We start from the raw sequence: 23,063 nt of genomic DNA, 5'->3' as shown, positions 1-23,063 counted from the left end.
TCTGGCCCAGGGGTGTGAAGGTGAATGCAAAGGCTTGATACTGTCCACCCTTGCTGTCTTGCCAGGTGGGCTCTCATCTCCACTGGGATGCACTCCCTCCAATGCCATTCAGGGGTGGAGTCACTGGTTTGCTGTCGTCTCTCCATTGTGCCCCTCGAGCAACTGGAGTGAACTCTGCTGTCAATAATCGGCCCTCATTCAGGTTGGTTGCGGTTGGTTGGTGTCCCTTTGGCTGATGCTTGCCAGTGTGGGTGGCTTGACTTCCGGCCTGTTGGGCCCTGTCCTTTTAGGGCGTTTTTCCTAGCCACTGTGCTTCAACGCTGTTTTTGCTTGCTCCTTGAGGTTTTAGGCTGGGTGTTTTGTAAAAGCACCATGTGAAAACTGCTGATGTAAATAGGGCTTTATATATACACATTTGATTGATTGATTCTCGTATGCCCAAGAGAGGAAAACTTGGCCATGGCTGTTATTTCAATGGAAAAGGGACCTTGAAAGGAAATTGTGCGAAAGGTTTGTCTACATTTCTAATTTTGTTCTCGGTAAATTTGCATAAGAAGGTAAAAGGGTGAGACTGTAAAATACAGTGCATACACAGGAATCCCAATCATGCGAGGACACTTCATCATCAGCCTGTGTTCACTTAGTGTCCCAAGCAAATTTCCCTGCTCACTGAGAAGTGGTGTAAAGCCCAGTAGATTGAGAGGTCGGCGTTCATTACCATGGATTAGAAAAAAGATCAAGCAAAATAAGTAAACTGCGCAACAATCAGCTAATACATTTTTAATTAGTGTCTATTTCTCTTTTCTCCAATTTTTTACATGAAGACTTCGTTATGCGTTCCTATTCTATCTCTGGTACCCTCTGATTAACAGTTTTGTTTTGGTTTGTGTAGGAGCGCAAGGATACTGTGGTTGAACGAAAAGTTGAGTGGATGAATTTCAGCGTCTAAAAGTGACCCCTCTGACACAAAATCATTTTACGATTTAATAAGCTAATAAACGTGACGTGGAGAGTGGCTTTGAGTGCCCTTGAGGGTCAAGGAAGAGTTTCCAATCACCTTTATGAGCTGTTTAGTCTTCATGTTATTTATTTTTTTGTCAGGGGTGATATGTGGGCATATGTGGGGGAACAAATTCTGAGAAGTTCTTTGAAAATCGTAAAGAATTATTTACTCCTGTGATGGCTTTAAAGAACCAACCTGTTCTTCTCCTCTTTATTATCTTTTCCTTCATGCCATCAAATGTTACGGTGTCAATAATTCCTGTTATTTTTTACGGTACGGAACAGGCTACTGGTGGCAGTGAAGGAACGGTAATAAAAACAAGTGCTGAACTGTGTATTTGTGCCAACACAAAAAAAGGGAGTTGTTGGTCAGTGTTGAGGGTGAAATGTGTAACAATTTTCACCAAATGGCTGCTTATATCAGGGAGGGGTTCTTTAACCTCTAACGGCAACCAGTTTTCCTGATGAGAGAATTCTAAATAAAACTCAGAAGTTGTCTCCTACAACAAGGTTTTCAAATTCATTTTCACAGAACACAAACCAAAGGGCTCACCAATACACTAAGAGGTTATTTGCACATCTGGAAAGTTTATTTACTGCTGTGAATCAATGTCCCCTCTTCACCATTTCATCCTCTTATGCAATGGCAAACTTACTCTTCCAGTTCCTGTCATTTTGCAATATTGTACTGGCCAAAAATAAGATTTACTTCCATCTCCTTTGGGATTCTAACCTCTTGGTTTTATATTACCAGAATTCTCTGCAAAGCAATCAGGGTTTTTGGAATGGAAAATCCTTTGGAAAAAGTTGAGCCGTAAAACGTTACAAGTACTCTATGCCTTTAGAGGTACACTCACATGTTAGGAACTCTTAGCATGGGGGATGATTTACATTTTAAACCTTTTTTGATCATTTATAATGCGTAAAATGAGCACCTCGTCAGACTGTGTATTACTTAGAAGATGCATTGAAATTGCAATAAAAAAGCTAGCTGCAGTTTCTGTGAGATCAAATTTTTTTACTGAATGTAATCCGGTAATTGTTTATTATAGAATATCCAACAATGGCAAAGTTCTCAAAACAAAAGAATACAACAATCTAGTAATTGATTTTCATATCTCTAGATTCATATCTCTAGATTACGTAATTATTGGTCTTTTCATTTCATCGTCTGAGCCCTTGAATGGTTGAGTTGTGTAAGTCCCGTATGTACCTGGGAATGCTTTTTGGTCGAGTGAGCAGCGTAAGCAGTGTGATGAGGAGGCCTTGATTGTGAAATTGACATCACAAAAAATATACTAATAATTATTCACAGTAATTCATTGACCTCTGTTAAAATTAAAATAACACACAAAAGTTGGAATAGCTTGACATGTTTTGAAGGGGGACATTGACACCTGATGCCTTGTGATCCTCCACATATGAACACCTTTACAATATGACTAATATGATTGTTCTAATTCCCATGTTCATTGGTAACAGTAACAACAAGCTTCTGACGAAACTACTCAATATTGACTTTCTGGGTTTCCGAGATTGCTTTTTTAAATTTATCTCCAGACATTTGATGTGACTTCCTTTTTTTTCTGCTGTTACGGGCCCCACCACCCTAGATCATGTGATCTTTCCAGGAGATGGTGAAGTATCACTTTGTGCAAATTCAAAATAAGGATGTGGCTGGCTACTCGTTTAAACACAAGTAGTGCTGGAACCTGAGCCACCGTGTGCTGCATTCCAACTCCGTTCATCTGATCCTATCTACCCCAGAGTCTGATGAAAGTATTTCCTGGTGCTGTGGGTGGTGAGTGGTGTTACTCTCTGATTGCTTTTTCTTTATCTCTGAATCAAGCTGCTTACTGAGCCTGTTCATTCTGATTCACTTGAATCTAACACAAGAGGAGGGAAACAATCTGTTATTTGTGAGAGAGTAAGAAGCTCGGTCTAGGTAATTGGACCACCCTGTTTACCTGTGTAAATATATACTGTTATTTATTGTTAATTCAATAGGATTTATTTACTTATGTCATCTGCATATATGACTTGAAATGCTCTGTCATTGTTTGATTGTTGATTGAGAAGTGGTGTCCAAAGTTGTGTGCTAGTGATACATCTGAAAACGGGCCAGTAGAGTGTTATCTCAGATACATTTACCAAAATTAAATATGAGTTCAAATAAAAAGAAAATAGCAAAAAGGAGAAATAGACAATGCTTACATGTTTTTGCCCTCGTACAGGATATTGCTCAATTAAGAAATAGGGACTGTTGTAATCTTAACCACACAGCCTTAGGAGATTGAGGAAGAACTTATAGAACATGTTGAAATACTATTCTCCAATATATTGTCTTTCCAAACATGTATTACAAAATGAATGACATAATAACTTGAAACAATGGCATGCTTTTGTGAGAATATTTTGGTATGAGTGCAAAGTGTGAATCTTTGAGACGCCAAGAGGCACACAGCCCCTATGAACAACATGTGAGGCCAGAAATCAACAAATGGCAAAACTACAGCATGTGAAATTATCTTAATAGTTATTTTCTCACTTTTTTTTTTATTCAGTGGTAAACAATAATATTAAAGTTGTAAATATATCAAGATAATCAACTCCAAATAAAACATACCACACTATGGGTGAAAAAATGTATCAATTAAATATAAAAGCGAGTACTTTCTCTGTTATCTTCACCGTCTAGGGCCCATATGAGCTTTTGAGTCTTTTTGACATGTTGAACTGTTCAAACTTTTGATACTTCCACTGGAACTGTGTTAGATTCCAGACTGAATTATTGTGTCAGATAAAGCTATGTCAGACTAGTAGCCTACTATAAATACTTTTTCAAATAGGCTTTCACAGTTCAGTCATACGCTGGTTCGTCTATAGTAGTGGTATTCAAATTTGGCTGTTGAAACTGTTTCCACTATTGATGGCCTTACGAGGCTTCATGACTTTTAGCAGCAGGATATTATGCTAGCAGCGCTAACTGAGAATTAATTTTTCAAATTAAAAGTCATCATTGAACTATCTAAGGCAATAGAGTTAGCAATCTAGTCTGTACATTTTATGTTTAATGTTCATTCCAATATTGTTCTTGTCTGTTCTTTTTTTATAGACTAGATTGTTAACTATATTGCCTTATACATTTCAATGATGGCTTTTATTGTGATAAAGGAAATCTGAATGCTCCCAGCATAATATCCTGCTGCTTAAAGAACGTTAATGAAGTCTTGTTTGGCCATCACTAGTTTCCACTTAATTTTTCCACTGCAACCCCCTAATCAGGGACTTTAAACCAGGTGGGTGCAATTAATGATAAAGCAGAACCGAAGGGTTGCCATGGAAAAAAGCCTAAAAGTACTGTTATTCTGTTATTCCTTCAACAGCAGCCTAACCCACAAATTGTTAAAGAAATCAAGTCATTTTAGTCCAACCTTGTAAATGAAGTCCATGTCTGTCCTTACGTCAATCATTGCCTGAGTAAAAATCTGTATTCTGTTTGATGTATGGAGCCCCGGAGGTGACATGGAGGGAAGAAAAAATGTAAAGCGCGCGTGCATTTTAAGTAAGTCACACGCGTGCTTTAGGTAAAGACGTATTGGTCCATTGCAGTGCTTTCGGTATTTTCAATGAGTAAAACAGTTCATGAGTGTAATATAATAGCTAGATGACCACACATTCTTAACTTGAAATGTAATAAGTAGGATATTCAAGGCTCTAACTGAGCACTGAAATGCCGTTAGATGCATTGAACTACAGTTAGTTAGACAAGGTGGGCATGCACTTTAGTAAAGCGCACCTACAAGTTTTAAAAGGCACACGTTCTTTAAAATTGTATTCTCTCCATGTCACCTCAGGTCCTTGTCCTTACTGTAACTGTATACATAGTTACTCTGAAAATATAGACTGTTTTGTCCTAAAGCAGATCCTTATGCATATCCAGCAATCATACTAATAAACAAATTAGAGTTTGACAACAGTAACATCCTGGGGTCACAATGTATGAGAAGTGGGGCCTCAGGATGATACTGGTATTTCCCACTATAAATGATTAGCTATCTGGAGGCCCATTCAAACTAAATTCTACCAGTTAGATTTGGTCAATTCTTTGTCTGGCTACTTCAGACTACCTACTTCAGTCTACACATCACCCACATATATTTATTTTTAGTCTTGATCAAAGTGTGTTCTAGATTGCAAAAATTACTAGAACATTTTGATTGGTCCCAGAATGATGATGTTTGGGGCAGAGACAGAACACACGAGTCAAGCAACAATTACAATGACTGGATTTGATTATCTTATTGGTTAAAAGAAGATCCAATCATGTTGTACATTATAACTCACTGCAAATTCAGAAAAACAAGGCCATTAAGCTGGCTGGTAACATTACAAATAAAATAATTTTTCAGGTCAAAATTTCTTAGAAAGTGATCAACAACAATGAGCAGTGTGAAGATGGAGGAGACTTCCCCTTTCATTATTATATTTCAGTTTACTAAATACATTCTTCCAATTTGAATTTAAATGTTAGCATGTAGTACCAAGTTTTAAGAAAAACTTGGTACTACATGCTGTGACTCCCACATGTAAAGTAGAATAAATCCAACAAATCTGTTCAGGAATTCCAGACATGGCTTTTAAAGGTACTCTAAATATAGTATTTTACATAAATGGAAGTAAATAGACTTTTTTCAGGGCAATCCTGACATTTGAATTGCCATGGTAAAAAAATTTCCAACACATGATTAACCTATAGAAGGTTATTCTAACCCTGCTTTCCTTTAATAGAAATGGGAAATTGGCATTCTCATTTGTGTTCACACGCATACTAAATAGTTATGAGCGACACGCCAGCGAGTGACAAAAGACATCACTCCAAATATAATATATTTATTTTTTCTGTTCATCTCTCTCTTTCTCTCTCTCGCTGTCACTTCCTCTCTCTTTCTTCTTTCTCTCTGTCACTCTTTCTCTCTCTATCACCTTCTCTTTTCTTCTCCCTCTCACTCTGCAGAAGGCAGCCAGACACAATTTAAAAGCTGTATGCAATTAGCTCCTCGCCATGTAGAGGGAACTCTGCATAGGAGGCAGAGCGAAGTAGAGGCCTTTATGCAGGCAACTGATAAGCAGTAAATACAGGGAAACTTCAATGGCCTCGCATCATGCATCCACTACATGTAGGGCTCATCCCAAAGCACTCCCTGTTTCTGCTGTTAACCAGATCTCTATTAGCACTGGTAAAATGCCCTAATACAGTACTATACACAGAGAATAGGATGATATTTGGGACACAATATTCCCCGCAACCAACTTTAACATCTACCTGTAGTTGGTCTAATGGTACACCGCCCAATTGTGTTTTAGAAGAGTAAACAGATTCACAAAACACATTTATATTAACATTTTTAGTTATCTATCTCTCTTTTCTATCTCTATTTCCCTTTTTCAATCATGTATTTAAAAGTGATTATTAATGATTATAATGTGTTTGGAGGTGACAAGTTCACATACATGTACATGATTTACTTCACAAAATATCTTCATGACCCACTTACTCACTGGTCATGTCATACTTGTGACAAGGGTCTGGTTACATCTCACCTAGTTGACATATAAGTAACGGTAATAGGAACAAGTCTGTGGTCCATTGCCAGAGGGTGACAGGAGGTTAAACAAGGATGTGGTTTTCAGTTGCCTGTCACCAGTATGCTGCTAATCAGGATGGAGAAAACACGAAGACACCGGGTCGTATTCATCACGGCACAACGCAGCGATTTTTTTTTCAAAAAGAAAGATTATGTTTGTCATTGGACAAGTTACCGTCCAATGACCACCCTGTTTAAGTTCATTTTCTCAACTTCAGTGCCTAATTACTATGGCCCTATAGCCCTCCACTCAACTACAAGGAGGGGACTGTGCCCACATGACAGACTGGAATTAACCGCCCTCTTTCCTCACAGACCACATGGAGACAAAACCATGAATTGAGCGCATCAGCCCCGTCCATCTGGCTTTTCCGTGATTGGTACACTCTCATCGCTAAACTTAAGAACCAAAGTCATTAACAGCTTTCCTATGAATGTTGAATTGTGAGTATTGTTTGCTTTCAATTGTCATTTCCATGGGATAGTTGTATATGATAGTGTCCATGAAGTGTGAAGTGTCCATCCACAAATACTGTGTCTGTTTACTGTATAAACAGTGTTAAACAATAGGCTCCAAAGATGAAAGGTTCCAAGAGTATCTGTTGGAGAACGCTTAAAAAGTCTATCAAGATGTATTTTTTTCACCATTTTACAGGGTTTTAACTTTTTTTATTAAGTAGTAGTTATTTGTAGTTATATGTTTTTAAAACATTTAAATACATAGGGGTTTAAAACATTTAAGTACAACATAGGGGTTTAAAACATATTTAAAGAGATATGAAAAACCCCTAAAGGATCTTCCAATAACCTGTGACATCTGCTTCCCCTCTCGTCTGAGTTACAAAACGACATGTTGACGCTGAGTTTCGAGCAAGGAACACATCGTCCCTATTCCTGTTTATACAATTGAGTAAATCTCTCTGAGGCCACAGAAGTCAGTTGATGTTTAGATTCCATAGAACGCAAGGTAAGTTGACTCTTTCTTCTATACAATCCCTCATTTTTATTTTTCCCTTCTGACAGATTTTTATCACCATGGCATCAGCCTGGATAGCAATGCTTGCCATGCTACTGCTGGCATTTGTGAATGGAACGAAACATGGTGAGTCTTTTGGGGGGGGGGGTCATTTTATGTGGAAACAATGTTCATTCAACTAGTTTTGCCCAATGGGTAGAAGTTTCACATCCCATTATCTTAAAGGGAAACATTGGTTTACAAGACCAAATTCTGTATCACCCCAAATTACCTGTTGTAGACCTGAACTATAAAGGAGACCCTTTTCAACATTCTCTTGGTGATGCACAGTTCCTTTCTCAGCAAAATGTCCTTCCTTCCCATCAGAGGTTGAATGGTCCCCATGTGCGGAGGTACACTCCACTTCCACTGTGGTAGTCTTGGGGTCACCCGTGACTGCCTCCTGCCTCATCAGAGACGACTGCCCGCTTGTAAAAGGACAGGCTGCTCCTAACGTCGTTTGGAAACTCGACCAGCGGAGTCTCACAGAAGACAATGAGAGTGAAGGAAGCACTGCAGCATCAGCCAGTGAGGGTGGCTGGAACTCCACAGTGTTTATACCGAGTTTCACCAAAACCAGAGGAGTCCTAACCTGTTCTGTCCTCCATGCCTCCCAGTGTCAGATCGTCGGTGGAGTGGATATTAGAGCTGGATGTGAGAGCCTTTTGGTTTTGTTTAGTTTGATTCGTTTCATTTGGTTTTCCCCTCTTTACGGAGAATGTCATAGGAATACATACTTTTGTTGTGAGTTTACTTTTACTGTTTTACTTTTAACACCCATTAAAAACTTTAAAATAAGTGAATAAATATTTTCCTTCATGTCATGTGCTGGGAGAAGTCTAGCAATGCTCCAATATCATTCATGGTGACAGATAGAACATAGGGCTTCAGATTTAAACTTGTTATATTCAGCGGTGACAATAAATGCCATGAATTTTACATATCTATACATAGGTCTCCTTTCTAGTCCATGGATAAAGGTTACCATAATAAACATGTTTTTGAAATACATTGCATTGCATCAGACAGAATAAAAACCTAAATTGACAAGCCATAAATGGATCCATTTTGAAGCATAGCTTAGATTTTTTTCTCTATTTTTATAAATAGTTTTGATCTCCCCCATTATGGTTTTACATACAGCTCCTCCTGATGTACCTCAAGGCCTTCGCTGCCTGACTAACCTGACGAAACCAGAAACCCTCTTATGCCAATGGGACCAAGGACCGGACACCCACCTTCCCACAAACTACTCCCTCCACACTGAGATCAGGTAACAGTCTTTTGCTGGAGATATAATCTGTGTTGATTTTTATTTTGGATTTACATAAAAATGTATAGCAGACTCAGTAGATTTTTTTTTAATGTACTGTAGACCTCTGCAACAACAGAACAACAGTGGTGTGCCAGTTGGTAGTGCTGTTTCCCCATACTGTGGATTGAACATTTAAAGGGAATCTGTTTTTGTGATTTTGCTTAAAGTTGAATTCTTTTGTCATCTCAACAGGGATTTATCAGAGAATAACACTTACATGCTGCCGCCAGATATTCATCATTTCAAGATTCCACGTGCTGGCTTTGTTTTGTTCTCAAATATAGAAATATATGTCAAGGCAGTGAATGCCTTGGGTCAAGCCACCTCAAAACATCTGCTGCTGGAACCCATGAGCTCAGGTAAAAAAAAATTATTTGGTATCCTTATATTATAAGGGTATATTCACATGAACTTTGTTTAACATGATAAAAGCTGCCGTTATAATGAAGTAAGTTTTATTCTGTATATCAATGTATTCCTCAGTCCTAATTTGAATGTAGTAGTAGCAAATGTTGTTTTAATCAATGAAAAGCCCCAAAACTGTTGTGATATTTGTAACAACCGCATAACTACTGCAAAATAATCCATCAAATATTGACTGTAAACATAACCAAACCAAGATAGGCCACAAACGTTTATGTTCAATGGGAGGATAGTGAAGCTGAGTGGACAGAATCTAGAAGTTAGCAAGATCATATTGGGCAATAGATGTGCGTTCTATACAGTGGAGGTTTGTTTGAAAAAATCACTGAGGAAGCCAAGTCAGGGGAAAGTTCATGATGTCACAACCTGTGTTGTGATTACTGGGTTTGATCTATAAGCCATTATTCATTAGACACTGGACAGAGACAACAAAAAATAATAAGAATACATTTTACATTTAAAAAAAGAGAAACAATATGTCTGGCAAAGTCCATACATTTTAACTGTAAGAAGAATTATCGTAATTTATTGAACTTCTATAGAACTTATAACACTTATAATAAAACAGCAAACAAGTAATATATCATGAGAGGTACCATTATATTATAATCCATGTGTCATTATATTATTATATTATTTAACCTGGCTGTCCAAGGTAGCCCACTGATTGTGTGTTTCTGACTTAACCATGCAGCGGGGACAAAAAGGTCCCCAAAATGTCAGAGAAAGATGACAAATGGGGAAAATACAATTTTTACCTTCCTTTGTTTCAGGCCAATTTAGGCTATTTGTTTTTTTTTTTATCAAAAATTATAGTTTAGAGGAAATATATTTTTAATGGGATTAAGCAAGTTGGATTTTTCATTACCATTTTATTTTGTTACTAGCTTAGTTTCAAACATCAATACTTTCCCACAAAAGGGAACAACTTTGTAAATAGACCACTTTCTCTTCTCCCTTTTATGTAAATGCTTTGTCAGTGCATATAATCCCCATCGATTTATCAGCTTTATTTTATTTTATAATGTATTTGGATCCCCCATAACTGCAAAAGTTTTCATGGGGGCAACACTCGATAAATATTTTGCTCGGGGACAAAACAACAGATTTTGAGGGATTAAATCTTTAATTTACTGGACAAAGGTTGTATTCACTTTTATTCCTGCTGTCTTTAATATTTATTTGTTCATGTACAGTGGGGAGAACAAGTATTTGATACACTGCCGATTTTGCAGGTTTTCCCACTTACAAAGCTGTTTTCCAGTCAACATCCTTATAGATCTGATACTGGTTAACCAAAAGTAACCCTACTGCAATCAACCCCAAAAATATTTGGGTGAAATAAAATACATTCACAAAACATAGTCCACTGTCCAAATAATTTGTAATTGTTACTTTTTAACATTTATGATAACTCTTGCTGCTTACATTGCAGCCAAGTTTGACCCTCCGAAGGTTCTGAAGTTCCAAGCAGAGCCGAACAGGTTTGGCTGCCTGAAGCTCAGCTGGAGTCTTTCAGAACAGCAGAAGTGGGTAGTAACCAAAGTCAATTTGGAGGTACAACTGAAAACGGCAAACAGCAGGAGCGAAGAACCGGTAAGACAAGTGTTCACACTGAAACCATTTGAACAAAAATAATCAGTGAAAATGCAACATCATACCAAAGGTACAGCATCCGAAACAATCACCTCAGTACATGACATATATCACATTATATTCTAAGTGAGTTTCAAAGGTTTGAACATTTTAATAGTAGTAAAAAATGTATGTACCCCCTCTAAATAGATCAATATATCAGTCAGTATATTTTCTTTGTTTCTTCAACCTTTCGATCACATCTAAACTTCTTACAAATTGTCTAGAAATTGTGTAGAACCATGTCCATTTGGCAGCATGTTCAATTGAGTTTGATACTTTGAATGTAACTCGCTCATCTGAAGGGAGCTGTCTTCTGTAAATAGTAGCTAACACTAGAAAGTTGTCAGAGATTCTAAATGGTCTAAATGTTATAGCACTGGAAAGCAAGGGTACGTTTTGCTAATCAATATAACCTTTCAACTAGCCCTCCACAATTTTGGAGAAATTCTTAGAGGTAAAAAAAAAAATCAGATGGTAACATTGTCATGTATGGAAATTGTTTAGACATGTTGCAGACATAACATAATCAAATTGATCAGTCTTTTTTTCTTGGAAGGCAAGAAAGGCAAGAAAGCTAAGAAAGCTAGCTACAACTTTCTAGTAGACATTTCAGAGAAGACTTTCATTTGTAATACAAATAAAAATGATAATGTAATTCAACAAAATAGTAAGGTGGCCAATAATTGGGGACGGTGGCATTTGTATGTCATTAATAGTCATCAGGAACGCAGCGCAACTGTGCATGTTTTACAGATTCATGTTTGTTTGGGTTTAAAGTTAACGTATTGCGCGTATTCTGTTCAGAGGAAGTGTGATCCGGTTGTTAAATGTCAGCAGTGTCATTTGCGTTGAGTGACGCTGTTTCAGTGTGAGATACCTTGCATGAAATATCTTTGTATCATATCTTGATATGGTCTGTTATGGGCTGTTGTTTTTCAGTCTCTCAGTTTTACTTATGATGCTCCATCTCTGTCTGCTGGATGGTAACAGCGTGATCAGACCACGGCTTACAGGCCTGAGGTCCATCAGGATCTCTGTGGCCTTTTTGCAGCGCTGATGGTGTTTGGCTGACCTCACCACCCACCAAAAAGCCACCAGATCGTGGGCAGAGCAGTTGCCGTAACAGGCAACAGTACAGCCTGAGAGTCTGGCATCCTACACCAGGGCTCTAAGCCCGCCCTGTTTCATTGTTGAAAACTCCCTTAGCACCTGCGAACCGCCCATCATAAAGTCAACAATCCATTGTGTGTTTCTTGGTCCACCCCCTGGTTTCAGGAATTTGTCATTATGTTTATGCCTTTATTTAACATGAGAGATCACATTGAGATATTTCATGTTTTTTACAAGTGAGCCCTGGCCAAGATGACAGCATCCATAATCAACACAACATAAAACACAAGTTAAAACATGTTATGTGCATAATAACTTAAATTAGCTAGTTTAAAAACAGTATGAGTGTAGCGATCCTTCAATTGGTGTTTTCAAATCTTGTAGTTTCAGTTTTCCAGGATGATATAACAGCAAATCCAAACTCAGTCTTACTAGACCCTATTTTTACTGTGGGAACATTATGTAAAATAGAGTTTTGAGATTGTTGGTGGAATTGGCAATGAATGTAATGTAAACAAAGTGCTACCCTAGGACGGCCTTATGGATAAATAAACACTACCGTTCAAACATTTCGGGACATTTCAAATTGTCCTTGTTTTCAAGAGAAAAGCTTATTTTTCATCCATTAAAATGAAATAAAATTGATCAGAAATACAGTGCAGACATGGTTAATATTGTATATGACTATTATACCTGGAAACAGCTGATTTTTTATGGTCGTTATCAGCAACCATCAGTCCTGTGTTCTGATGGCACCATCTCAGTTCCAATGTGTTACGCTGCTATATTATTGTGCTGGGGGATATGAGGAATGCACTACTAACTTTTCTCAGTCTCCTCCAGTTTTAAATTTTAGGAGGAGATGAGGTCCTGGTCCACACCTGTGGATTACCTGGTTTGGGGGGCCCGTTGCTGTCCCTGTCCACCTGGTCATTCTTCTGACCTAGTCTAAAATCAAATAGACTCTGGATTTAGCCCAGAGAAATTTATTTATTATTCCAATTGGACTCTTAATATCTCACCCGGCACAGCCAGAAGAGGACTGGTCACCCCTCTGAGCCTGGGTCCTCTCTAGGTTTCTTAGCCACTGAAATTCAACACTACTGTTGTTTGCTCCTTGGGGTTTAAGGCCGGGTGTCTCTGTAAAGCACTTTGTGACAACTGCTGTTGTAAAAAGGGCTTTATAAATAAATTGGATTGAATGATTGACATTGTCTTTGCTAATCCAAGCTTGTAATTTTTAAAGGCTAACTGATCATTTTGCAATTATGTTAGCACAGCTGAAAACTGAGTGCTGATTAAAGAAACTGGCATTCTTTTGACTTGTTGAGTATCTGGAGCATAAGGAATTGTGGGTTTGATTACAGGCTCAAAATGTCCAGAAACAAAGACATTACTTCTGAGTAGACATTAGTCTATTCTTGTTCTGAGGAATGAATGCTATTCCATGTGTCAAATTGCCATGTAACTGAAGATCTTGTACGACCCTGTGTACTCCCTTCACAGAATGGCGCAAACTGGCTCTTACCAGAATAGAAATAGGATTGCGAGGCCCTGGTGCACCACTGAACACGAGGACAAATACATTAGTGTCTAGTTTGGGAAAAAGACGCCTCACAGGTTCTCAACTAGCTGCTTCATTAAATTGTACCCGCAAAACACCAGTCTCAACGTCAACAATGAAGAGGCGGCTCCGGTTTGCTGGCCTTATCTCAGACTGGCCAATAAAAATAAAAGATTAAGATGGCTAAAAGAACATAGCAGTGTGACAGAGGAAGATTGGAAAAAGGTTTGAAGTGTTCAGATCACAAAGAATATTTGTGAGACATGGACCAAATTAAAATATGCTGGAGGACTGCTTGACGCCATCTGCCGAGTATGGTGGAGGCAATGTGATGATCTGAGGGTGCTTTGGTGGTGGTAAACTTTTGAACAGTAGTGTATATACCAATGAATACAGTACATCCCCCGTAACCGCGAGGGATCGGTTCTGCGAACCCTCTTGGATGTGGAAAATCGAGGATATTGACACAAATCGCGGATAAGTATTAATTCAACACAAACGCATCTAGGAAAACAACATTGTGCGTGTGAACGTTTATTTGCATAATCGTTATGTAATGGACAGTTTACTTTAGATTTTCTTTATATTTGCACTTCATGCAATCGACGCTTGGATTGCTGAAATTAGCGCATTTCTTTAATTTCGGACTTCTTGAAAAATGTCTGCGGATACTTGAGTTCCCGAATGTGGAACTGGGGGTTTACTGTATGTTGCCTCACAGTCAAGGATGGGTGTCCTACAAACTGGAATAAACTGGACAGCATCGTCACATAGATTCTGTGGTCCTGGTGGGATAGAGTGGTTGGCAGTGGCGATGGCATCATCCATGTCTCTGTTGGGAAGATATGCACATTTAGATGGGTCTAGGTTGGCTGGTACCATGGATGTAATGTGATCTCTGACAAGCCTCTCAAAGCACATAATGACCAAAGTGACTGGGCAGCAGTACTGTAGCTCAGCCACCTCGCAATTTTTAGGTACTAGAACAAAGGCAGACATTTTGAAACCGACCTTGACACCGAGAGGTTGAATACATCTTTAAACCATCTTGATAGATGATCTGCAAATGCTCTTAAGATGTGACTAGGGCGGCCTCCTGGGAGGGCAGCTTTGCAAGGGTTAATGGGCTTGAAAGTCCAACCTGCGTTGACCACTGAAAATGCCATCCAGATTTGCAGTAGGGGCTCCCGCCAGAACCTCACTAATATTCTTCCCAAATAATGTTAAAATGGTGTTAGGCTTGTCTGTGTGAGTGAGTGAGGACACTGTGTCCGTGACACAGCTGGATTTTCCTTGATAATCATTTATTGTCCTTGCTAAATATTTTGCATACTTTGCACTCCAATTTGTCCTTTTAGACTGTTTAATAACTGGCTTGTTTGTATTCTGTCATGTATTTGTATGCGCATTACCCTGTGCATTCATATATTTGTGTGTGTGTGTGTGTTAGGTCCCAGTGCCACGCGTGGTACGTCAGAAACCCTTGGATCTTTGCAATCTCCTCCATGGCACAGAGTACAGTGTGAAGATACGGGTCAGCTACAAACAGAGCCAATGGAGTGAATGGAGTAACAACAAAACTGGAGTCACTCTTGAGAGAGGTATGTTTTGCTTTCCTGGATTGATTCAATTGAATTTAATATATCGCTTCCGTGGTACAAATCTTTTAATCTATTACTTCAATCTTAATTTCTTTGGGCTTATTTTTCAATCCCTATTTTCACTCCTCGGCTGCAGTATAAGAAATGTATTGACTTGTGCTAGGCTCTCTGGAAGTGAATCTTTAAGCCTACGCTGTCATGTCTGGGAGAGTTCTTCCCTTCTCCTCACACAGCTGAGGGAAAGAAACTTTTGATGAGTTTCGAAAACTGACACTTGTGCTTCTTTTCAGCTCCCAACGGACAGCTCGACTCCTGGCTGAAGGTGTCCGGGGAGAAGAGGCAAAAGCTTCTCAGTGTAGACTTGTTTTGGAAGGTAAGAATTATCCACAGAGCACACTCAGACCAAACGTGTGCCACAAACTGGCATGTTTCCCGAGATAGTGCTACATAAAACCTGACCCAAGTGTCCTTACTTCCACGCACTTCCTGCTGCAGGTATCGAAGCAGTTTCGTCCTAATGGAAAGAACTTGTCCTACATTGTCTCAGTCCGGAAACCACCCGGAGAAAAGTTGTGCATCACACGGGAAAGACACTGTGCTTTCAGGCTTCCCCAAGGAGTCTGGAAAGTTTTCCTCAGTGCAAGGAATGCTGCAGGAACATCTCAACCTACTGAGATTCCAGTATTTAAACAAAGAGGTAACGTTTATATTAGTTAGATGTATTAGTGTATAAATGAATATCTTTGCTATAGTAGTCCTTACCTTCCTCTATTGCTTATACTCAATAAATTGTGCAGTATACATACAAGTCGTGACATGTCAGTAGTCTGCTTTCAAGATGGAACCCTTTCAGTACATAACATGACTAAGTAGTCCTTTTACTTTTGCTCAATCACAAATTGACCACGAGCCAACAACATCCTAGACACTGTAGTTCAGAGATTAGGTAGATATCAGCATTATAGTAAAAGATAAATCTAATTTGCTGGGATAAGATAACGTATTATTAGTTCTACTTACAATATCCTCTAAGCAGAAGGATTTACATACAGTACAGGCCAAAAGTTTGGACACACCTTCTCATTCAATGCGTTTCCTTTATTTTCATGACTATTTACATTGTAGATTCTCATTGAAGGCATCAAAACTATGAATGAACACATGTGGAATTATGTACTTAACAAAAAAGTGTGAAATAACTGAAAACATGTCTTATATTCTAGTTTCTTCAACCCTTTGCTCTGATTACTGCTTTGCACACTCTTGGCATTCTCTTGATGAGCTTCAAGAGGTAGTCACTTGAAATGGTTTTCCAACAGTCTTGAAGGAGTTCCCAGAGATGCTTAGCACTTGTTGGCCCTTTTGCCTTCACTCTGCAGTCCAGCTCACCCCAAATCATCTCGATTGGGTTCAGGTCCGGTGACTGTGGAGGCCAGGTCATCTGGCGCAACACTCCATCACTCTCCTTCTTGGTCAAATAGCCCTTACACAGCCTGGAGGTGTGTTTGGGGTCATTATCCTGTGGAAAAATAAATGATGGTCCAACTAAACGCATGTCGCTGCAGGATGCTGTGGTAGCAATACTGGTTCATTATGCCTTCAATTTTTAATAAATCCCCAACAGTGTCACCAGCAAAGCATCCCCACACCATCACACCTCCTCCTCCATGCTTCACGGTGGGAACCAGGCATGTAGAATCCATCCGTTCACCTTTTCTGCGTTGCACAAAGACACGGCGGTTGGAACCAAAGATCTCAAATTTGGACTCATCAGACCAAAGCACAGATTTCCACTGGTCTAATGTCCATTCCTTGTGTTTCTTGGCCCAAACAAATATATTTTGCTTGTTGCCTCTCCTTAGCAGTGGTTTCCTAGCAGCTACTTGACCATGAAGGGCTGATTCGCGCAGTCTCCTCTTAACAGGTGTTCTAGATATGTGTCTGCTGCTAGAACTCTGTGTGGCATTCAGCTGGTCTCTAATCTGAGCTGCTGTTAACCTGCGATTTCTGAGGCTGGTGCCTCGGATTAACTTATCCTCAGCAGCAGAGGTGACTCTTGGTCTTCCTTTCCTGGGGCGGTCCTCATGTGAGCCAGTTTCGTTGTAGCGCTTGATGGTTTTTGCGACTGCACTTGGGGACACATTCAAAGTTTTTGCAATTTTCCAGACTGACTGACCTTCATTTGTTAAAGTAATGATGGCCACTCGTTTCTCTTTACTTAGCTGATTGGTTCTTGCCATAATATGAATTCTAACAGTTGTCCAATAGGGCTGTCGGCTGTGTATCAACCTGACTTCTGCACAACACAACTGATGGTCCCAATCCCATTAATAAGGGAATAAATTCCACTAATTAACCCTGACAAGGCACACCTGTGAAGTGAAAACCATTTCAGGTGACTACCTCATGAAGCTCATTGAGAGAACACCAAGGGTTTGTAGCGCTATCAAAAAAGCAAAGGGTGGCTACTTTGAGGAATCTAAAATATAAGACATGTTTTCAGTTATTTCACACTTTTTTGATAAGTACATAATTCCTGTTGTACATAATTCCATAATGTCTTCATTCATAGTTTTGATGCCTTCAGTGAGAATCTACAATGTAAATAGTTATGGAAATAAAGAAAACGCATTGAATGAGAAGGTGTGTCCAAACTTTTGGCCTGTACTGTATGTTTACTTCCAATCCCTAAAAACACACTATTAGCTGAGTATTTCGCTACTCTAGAGTCTACACCTATGTATGCTGTAGGGACTTAATCTGGCTGTGCTAAACTGTGATATTCTGTATTGGTCAGTTGTCAGAGCAAGCAGATTTCAGGGTTGTAGGTTCTTATTATTTGTAGGAAATTTTTACTTGTGTTTCTGCGGCTGTGTTTTTGTGTGTGTGTGTGTTAAACGGGTCAAATAAGCAGACAATATTTGGTATGTGCCTCTGCATGTTCACAGCTCTGCCTGCAGTCTCTGACATTGATGTTATTCCTTACGGTGAGAGATCACTACTGGTCCAGTGGACAAGAATAGATTCCTCTAGTATCACTGGCTATGTGGTGGAGTGGAGGCCATTATGGGAAATGAACGCATCCTTCATCTTGTTTGACAACATTGACAGGAATCAATCTAACATTATAATATCAGGTATGTTCTAAATGTCGTACATACTTAAATGTACATGCAATTGTGGACAGATTGTAGTTTTATTCACCCGTCGTGTTTCTCTAGACCGTTTTTTACATGACGAGGCGGACTGTGTGCTGTTTGTATGTACATTGGTGCTAGCTCTTGCACAAGTTCCCCTGCACAGACTATGCAGTTTTTATTTGATATACTGGATGAGCTTGTGACTGTGACTGTGATGTCCAGTAGCATACTTCATTGTTAGGCACTGAATACATTGCTGTTTGATGACTTTGTACAAACACTACTACCTTTCTATGTAGAATTGAATCTAGACCCACGATGATCCATTAACAGTGTTGTTATCTCTATCTTCATATGTTCAGAAATCATTGAGCCATACAAGCCTTATGAGATCTCCGTATATCCAAGGTATAAGGATGGGATTGGCTTTTCTCAAAGCATCAGTGCCTACTCCAGACAAAAGGGTAAGCCGGTAAAGGCCTAACACTTTGGACTTTATAAGATCTTTACAAGATCAAGGGAGGTGTTGCAGGGCTGGTTTCAGTAAATGAGGCCGGGAGTAAAATGAAAAATGGTTCAATGCCTCCCTCTATTGGAGACATATTGCAAATCACGCCTCTAGGTAAGATTGCTACACCGTAACTGAATTATATTCTACTAACTTTTACTCTGTTTATACCAAACATCCATATTATAGCTTATTTCCAGCATGACAACACCAACACAGAACACAATTAGAACACTATTAAGTTATTTACAATACAATTGATTTTCACATAAATACCTTTGACAACATGACCATAGAAACAAATCAATACAACATTAAGTTCATAACATTATAATTAGTTTAATAATCACCAGTATCATTTTATCCATGAAATCATCTCTATTTGTTTATGGCAGCCCCATCTATTGCCCCTAATCTGAGGGTTTGGGAGACGGGGCCTTTTGGTATCGAGCTGACCTGGGAGGAGATTCCACTATTACAGAGGAACGGGATAGTCCAAAGCTACCGGATCTTCTACTGGAATGAGCAAGGAAACATCAAAGGTAGAAAGATGGTTATTGTGTTGCTGTTGATTATTCACAGTTGGTGATAGTACTACTACAGGTGACTGAACGATAACACGAAAGACTTGTTTTGGAAAAAAGCGTTGATTTCCAACATACTTGCCTGGTTAAAACCAAATTCAAATAAAACCTGTACTGTAGTAAACTGTGTCACTCTATTGAAGTTGTGGATGCTGCCGTGGAAAAGAGGAGTGTGATTCTAGATGGGCTCAAACCTTCATCCAACTACAAAGCCTTCATCATGGTTAGCACAGGCGGCGGGAGTCTGAACGGATCTGAGGTTACCCTCAAAACGGAATCATTAGGTTGGTATTGGAAATTGTCATTAATATTTTTGATTACATTGTGTTATTAGAGGACAGGTCTCCTTTGCCCGACAAATGGGCTTTTCACCTCTAGACACAATGCACAATGAAACAAAACTACAGTATGTGTATAATTCTCAGTGTCCTAATTCTGAAAACATGTATTTTCAGATCCCTTGGCTATCATCCTGATAGTTATTTCCTCTGGTGTTGGCCTGCCATTGTTCATCATTATTTCAGTACTGGTCTGCTGCTCAAAACGGTGAGAGCACATCTTTGGTTCAGTAATGACATCATGCTAGTTAATATGTTATCTCTTTGAATGGTACTCAAGCCCTATACCTGTCTAAAGGCTGAAGATATGCTTTTGGCCGAAGATCCCCGATCCTGCCAACAGCAGCATCAAGAAGTGGACCGCATCGGATTCAGTGCAGGTGCGGAATTATAATTGTCAGGACAAACCATGTGTGTGCTTGTAAACAAGATTTACCTTTTAGCATTTAAATGTTGGAATATTTCTTTCTATTCAATATTATATTAGCGCATTCAATAAAAAATGTCTGTGATTTGACAGAGGAGATACATGTTTGTTTTTCTCTTTTAAGGATATTCCCCTTGCCAATGACACACAGGAACCCAGCCTGATCTATCTGTCCCATCTCAGTCTCTTGGACCCTCCACAGAAGAGTCTTGAGAAGAGAGGGGGTGGGATCAGTGATGATCCCTGGTTCCGCTCCAGTGACACCAGTGACCTGGGCGAGTCTATTTGTGGTTCCCCCCACATCTTCAACCCTGGCTACACAGGGTTATTTGAAGACTCAGTCCCATATGCCACTGTTGTCTTTGATAGCCCATACTCAAGCCAGCCACCGAGCCAGTCCCACGCCTACCTGCGCTCAGAGTCCACGCAGCCACTCCTGGAAGAAGAGCCTGAGGAGCTCTCTAGCCCAAAAGAGTACCAGAATATACCAGTCCACAGGGAGCAGGTTTTCTTCAGAGAATGCCTGGATGACGGCCTGGATGATGGCCTTGATAATGGTGAATTATGCACACTGTGGGATGACTTTCCCATGCTTAGAGCTTTGGCAATGAATGATGTTGAAATTGAAACCTAATCGCAGGGTTTATTGAGCTTTTAAAGTGTAAGACTTGGGATGGATGTTTAGCCCGCATCATGGTGTCACAATGTGAACTATTAAAATAACTATGACTGTTCATCTGGATAAGAGGAACATGAAAACATCTTAAAATGTGTTTCCTGAAGCTCTTATGATTAGAGTAAGCATTGTGTGTGTATATATATACAGTGGGGAGAACAAGTATTAGATACACTTGCGATTTTGCAGGTTTTCCTACTTACAAAGCATGTAGAGGTCTGTCATTCAACTGTGAGAGGATCTAAAACAAAAATCCAGAAAATCACATTGTATGATTTTAAAATAATTAATTAGCATTTTATTGCATGACAAAAGTATTTGATCACCTAACAACCAGGTAGAATTCCAGCTCTGGTCAATGACCTGAAGAAAGCTGGGACCACAGTCTCAAAGAAAATCATGGATTAAAATCCTGCAGCGCACGCAAGGTCCCCATGCTCAAGCCAGCGCATGTCCAGGCCCGTCTGAAGTTTGCCAAAGACCATCTGGATGATCCAGAGGAGGAATGGGAAAAGGTCATGTGGTCTGATGAGACAAAAAATAGCTTTTTGGTCGAAACTCCACTCGTCTTGTTTGGAGGAAGAAGAAGGATGAGTACAACCTCAAGAACACCATCCCAACCGTGAAGCATGGAGGTGGAAACATCATTCTTTGGGGATGCTTTTCTGCAAATGTGACAGGACGACTGCACCGTATTGAGGGGAGGATGGATGGGGCCATGTATCGCGAGATCTTGGCCAACAACCTCTTCCCTCAGTAAGAGCATTGAAGATGGCTGGGTCTTCCAGCATGACAACGACCCGAAACACACAGCCAGGGCAACTAAGGAGTGGCTGCGTAAGAAGCATCTCAAGGTCCTGGAGTAGCCTAGCCAGTCTCCAGACCTGAACCCAATAGAAAATCTTTGGAGGGAGCTGAATGTCCGAATTGCCAAGTGACAACCCCGAAACCTGAAGGATCTGGAGAAGGTCTGTACGGAGGAGTGGGTCAAAATCCCTGCTGCAGTGTGTGCAAACCTGGTCAAGAACTACAGGAAACATATTATCTCTAAAATTGCAAAAAAGGTTTCTGTACCAAATATTAAGTTCTGCTTTTCTGATTTATCAAATACTTGTCATGCAATAAAATGAAAATTCATTACTTAAAAATCATAGAATGTAATTTTCTGGATTTTTGTTTTAGATTCCGTCACTCACAGTTGAACAGAACTTATGATAAAAATTACAGACTTCTACATGCTTTGTAAGTGGGAAAACCTGCAAAATCGGCAGTGTATCAAATACATGTTCTTCCCACTGTATATACACACTTAGTGGTGTACTAACTTTTGTTGCCAGCGGTTTAGACGTTAATGGCTGTGTGTTGAGTTATTTTGAGGGGACAGCAAATTTACACTGTTATACAAGCTGTACACTCATATATATATACACACACATTTTACTTAAATAAACACATGATACATTTACAGTGATGATTTCAAAATGAAATGATATGGATAGCATGGGGGCATTAATAAACCCCAGGTGTAATTCAGTGAAAATAAAGGACAACATAGCATTACAACAAAACAGAACATCTGAATGGCAACATGCATGACTTCAAGCGTTGGAATCATAAGAAACTAACGTTTTTCAAATCAGCACAAGTAATAATTACATTTTTAATAACTTTTTTTATCTTCACTTATACAGACAATCAAACTGAACCCTAGGTCTCTTACAACTGAGTCCTCTGTAATAGCACTAAAAACATACAAAATGCAATGACAAAGATATTCCTATGAAAATCAAGTATAATTGGTTATAAGAATGGAGACATTTGAAATGCCATATAGTCACCATGGTTTATAACTTATGTTCACTGCAAAACAATCCACAAGAAGGAGGCAAATTATTCGAAAGCAGGATGTTTCTGCAAGAAGGCCTTATATGCACTGCATTCACAAAATATTCAGACCTCTTCACTTTTTCCACATTTTATTACGGAAGATACGGAAGAGGATTAGTGCCAAGCAATGATAAAAAAATAAAACCATCTCGACATTAAAGTCATTATAATGCGAGATTAAACTCGT

At 39.3% G+C, this 23,063-nt stretch overlaps 1 protein-coding gene across 1 annotated transcript; it reads left to right on the top strand.

Annotated features, from left to right (window-relative positions):
• Positions 1–2,642: 2,642 nt before the first annotated feature.
• Positions 2,643–21,074, top strand: csf3r (colony stimulating factor 3 receptor (granulocyte)). The gene is made up of 17 exons (XM_010901075.5): positions 2,643–2,803; positions 6,966–7,094; positions 7,674–7,752; positions 7,993–8,319; positions 8,809–8,938; positions 9,173–9,339; positions 10,839–10,999; positions 15,166–15,316; positions 15,607–15,689; positions 15,812–16,013; positions 18,265–18,453; positions 18,819–18,920; positions 19,360–19,506; positions 19,692–19,832; positions 20,004–20,094; positions 20,185–20,266; positions 20,438–21,074. Exons 3-17 carry the CDS (start codon positions 7,686–7,688, stop codon positions 20,945–20,947), a joined length of 2,550 nt encoding a protein of 849 aa, XP_010899377.2. The 5' UTR covers positions 2,643–2,803; positions 6,966–7,094; positions 7,674–7,685; the 3' UTR covers positions 20,948–21,074.
• The last annotated feature ends 1,989 nt before the right edge of the window (positions 21,075–23,063 follow it).

This window comes from Esox lucius, chromosome 20 (genome assembly GCF_011004845.1).
Source record: "Esox lucius isolate fEsoLuc1 chromosome 20, fEsoLuc1.pri, whole genome shotgun sequence".
In the NCBI taxonomy this organism is placed as follows: Eukaryota; Metazoa; Chordata; class Actinopteri; order Esociformes; family Esocidae; genus Esox; species Esox lucius.
Note: the sequence above shows the minus strand (reverse complement) of the source record. Positions and strands in the feature narration are given on the sequence as shown.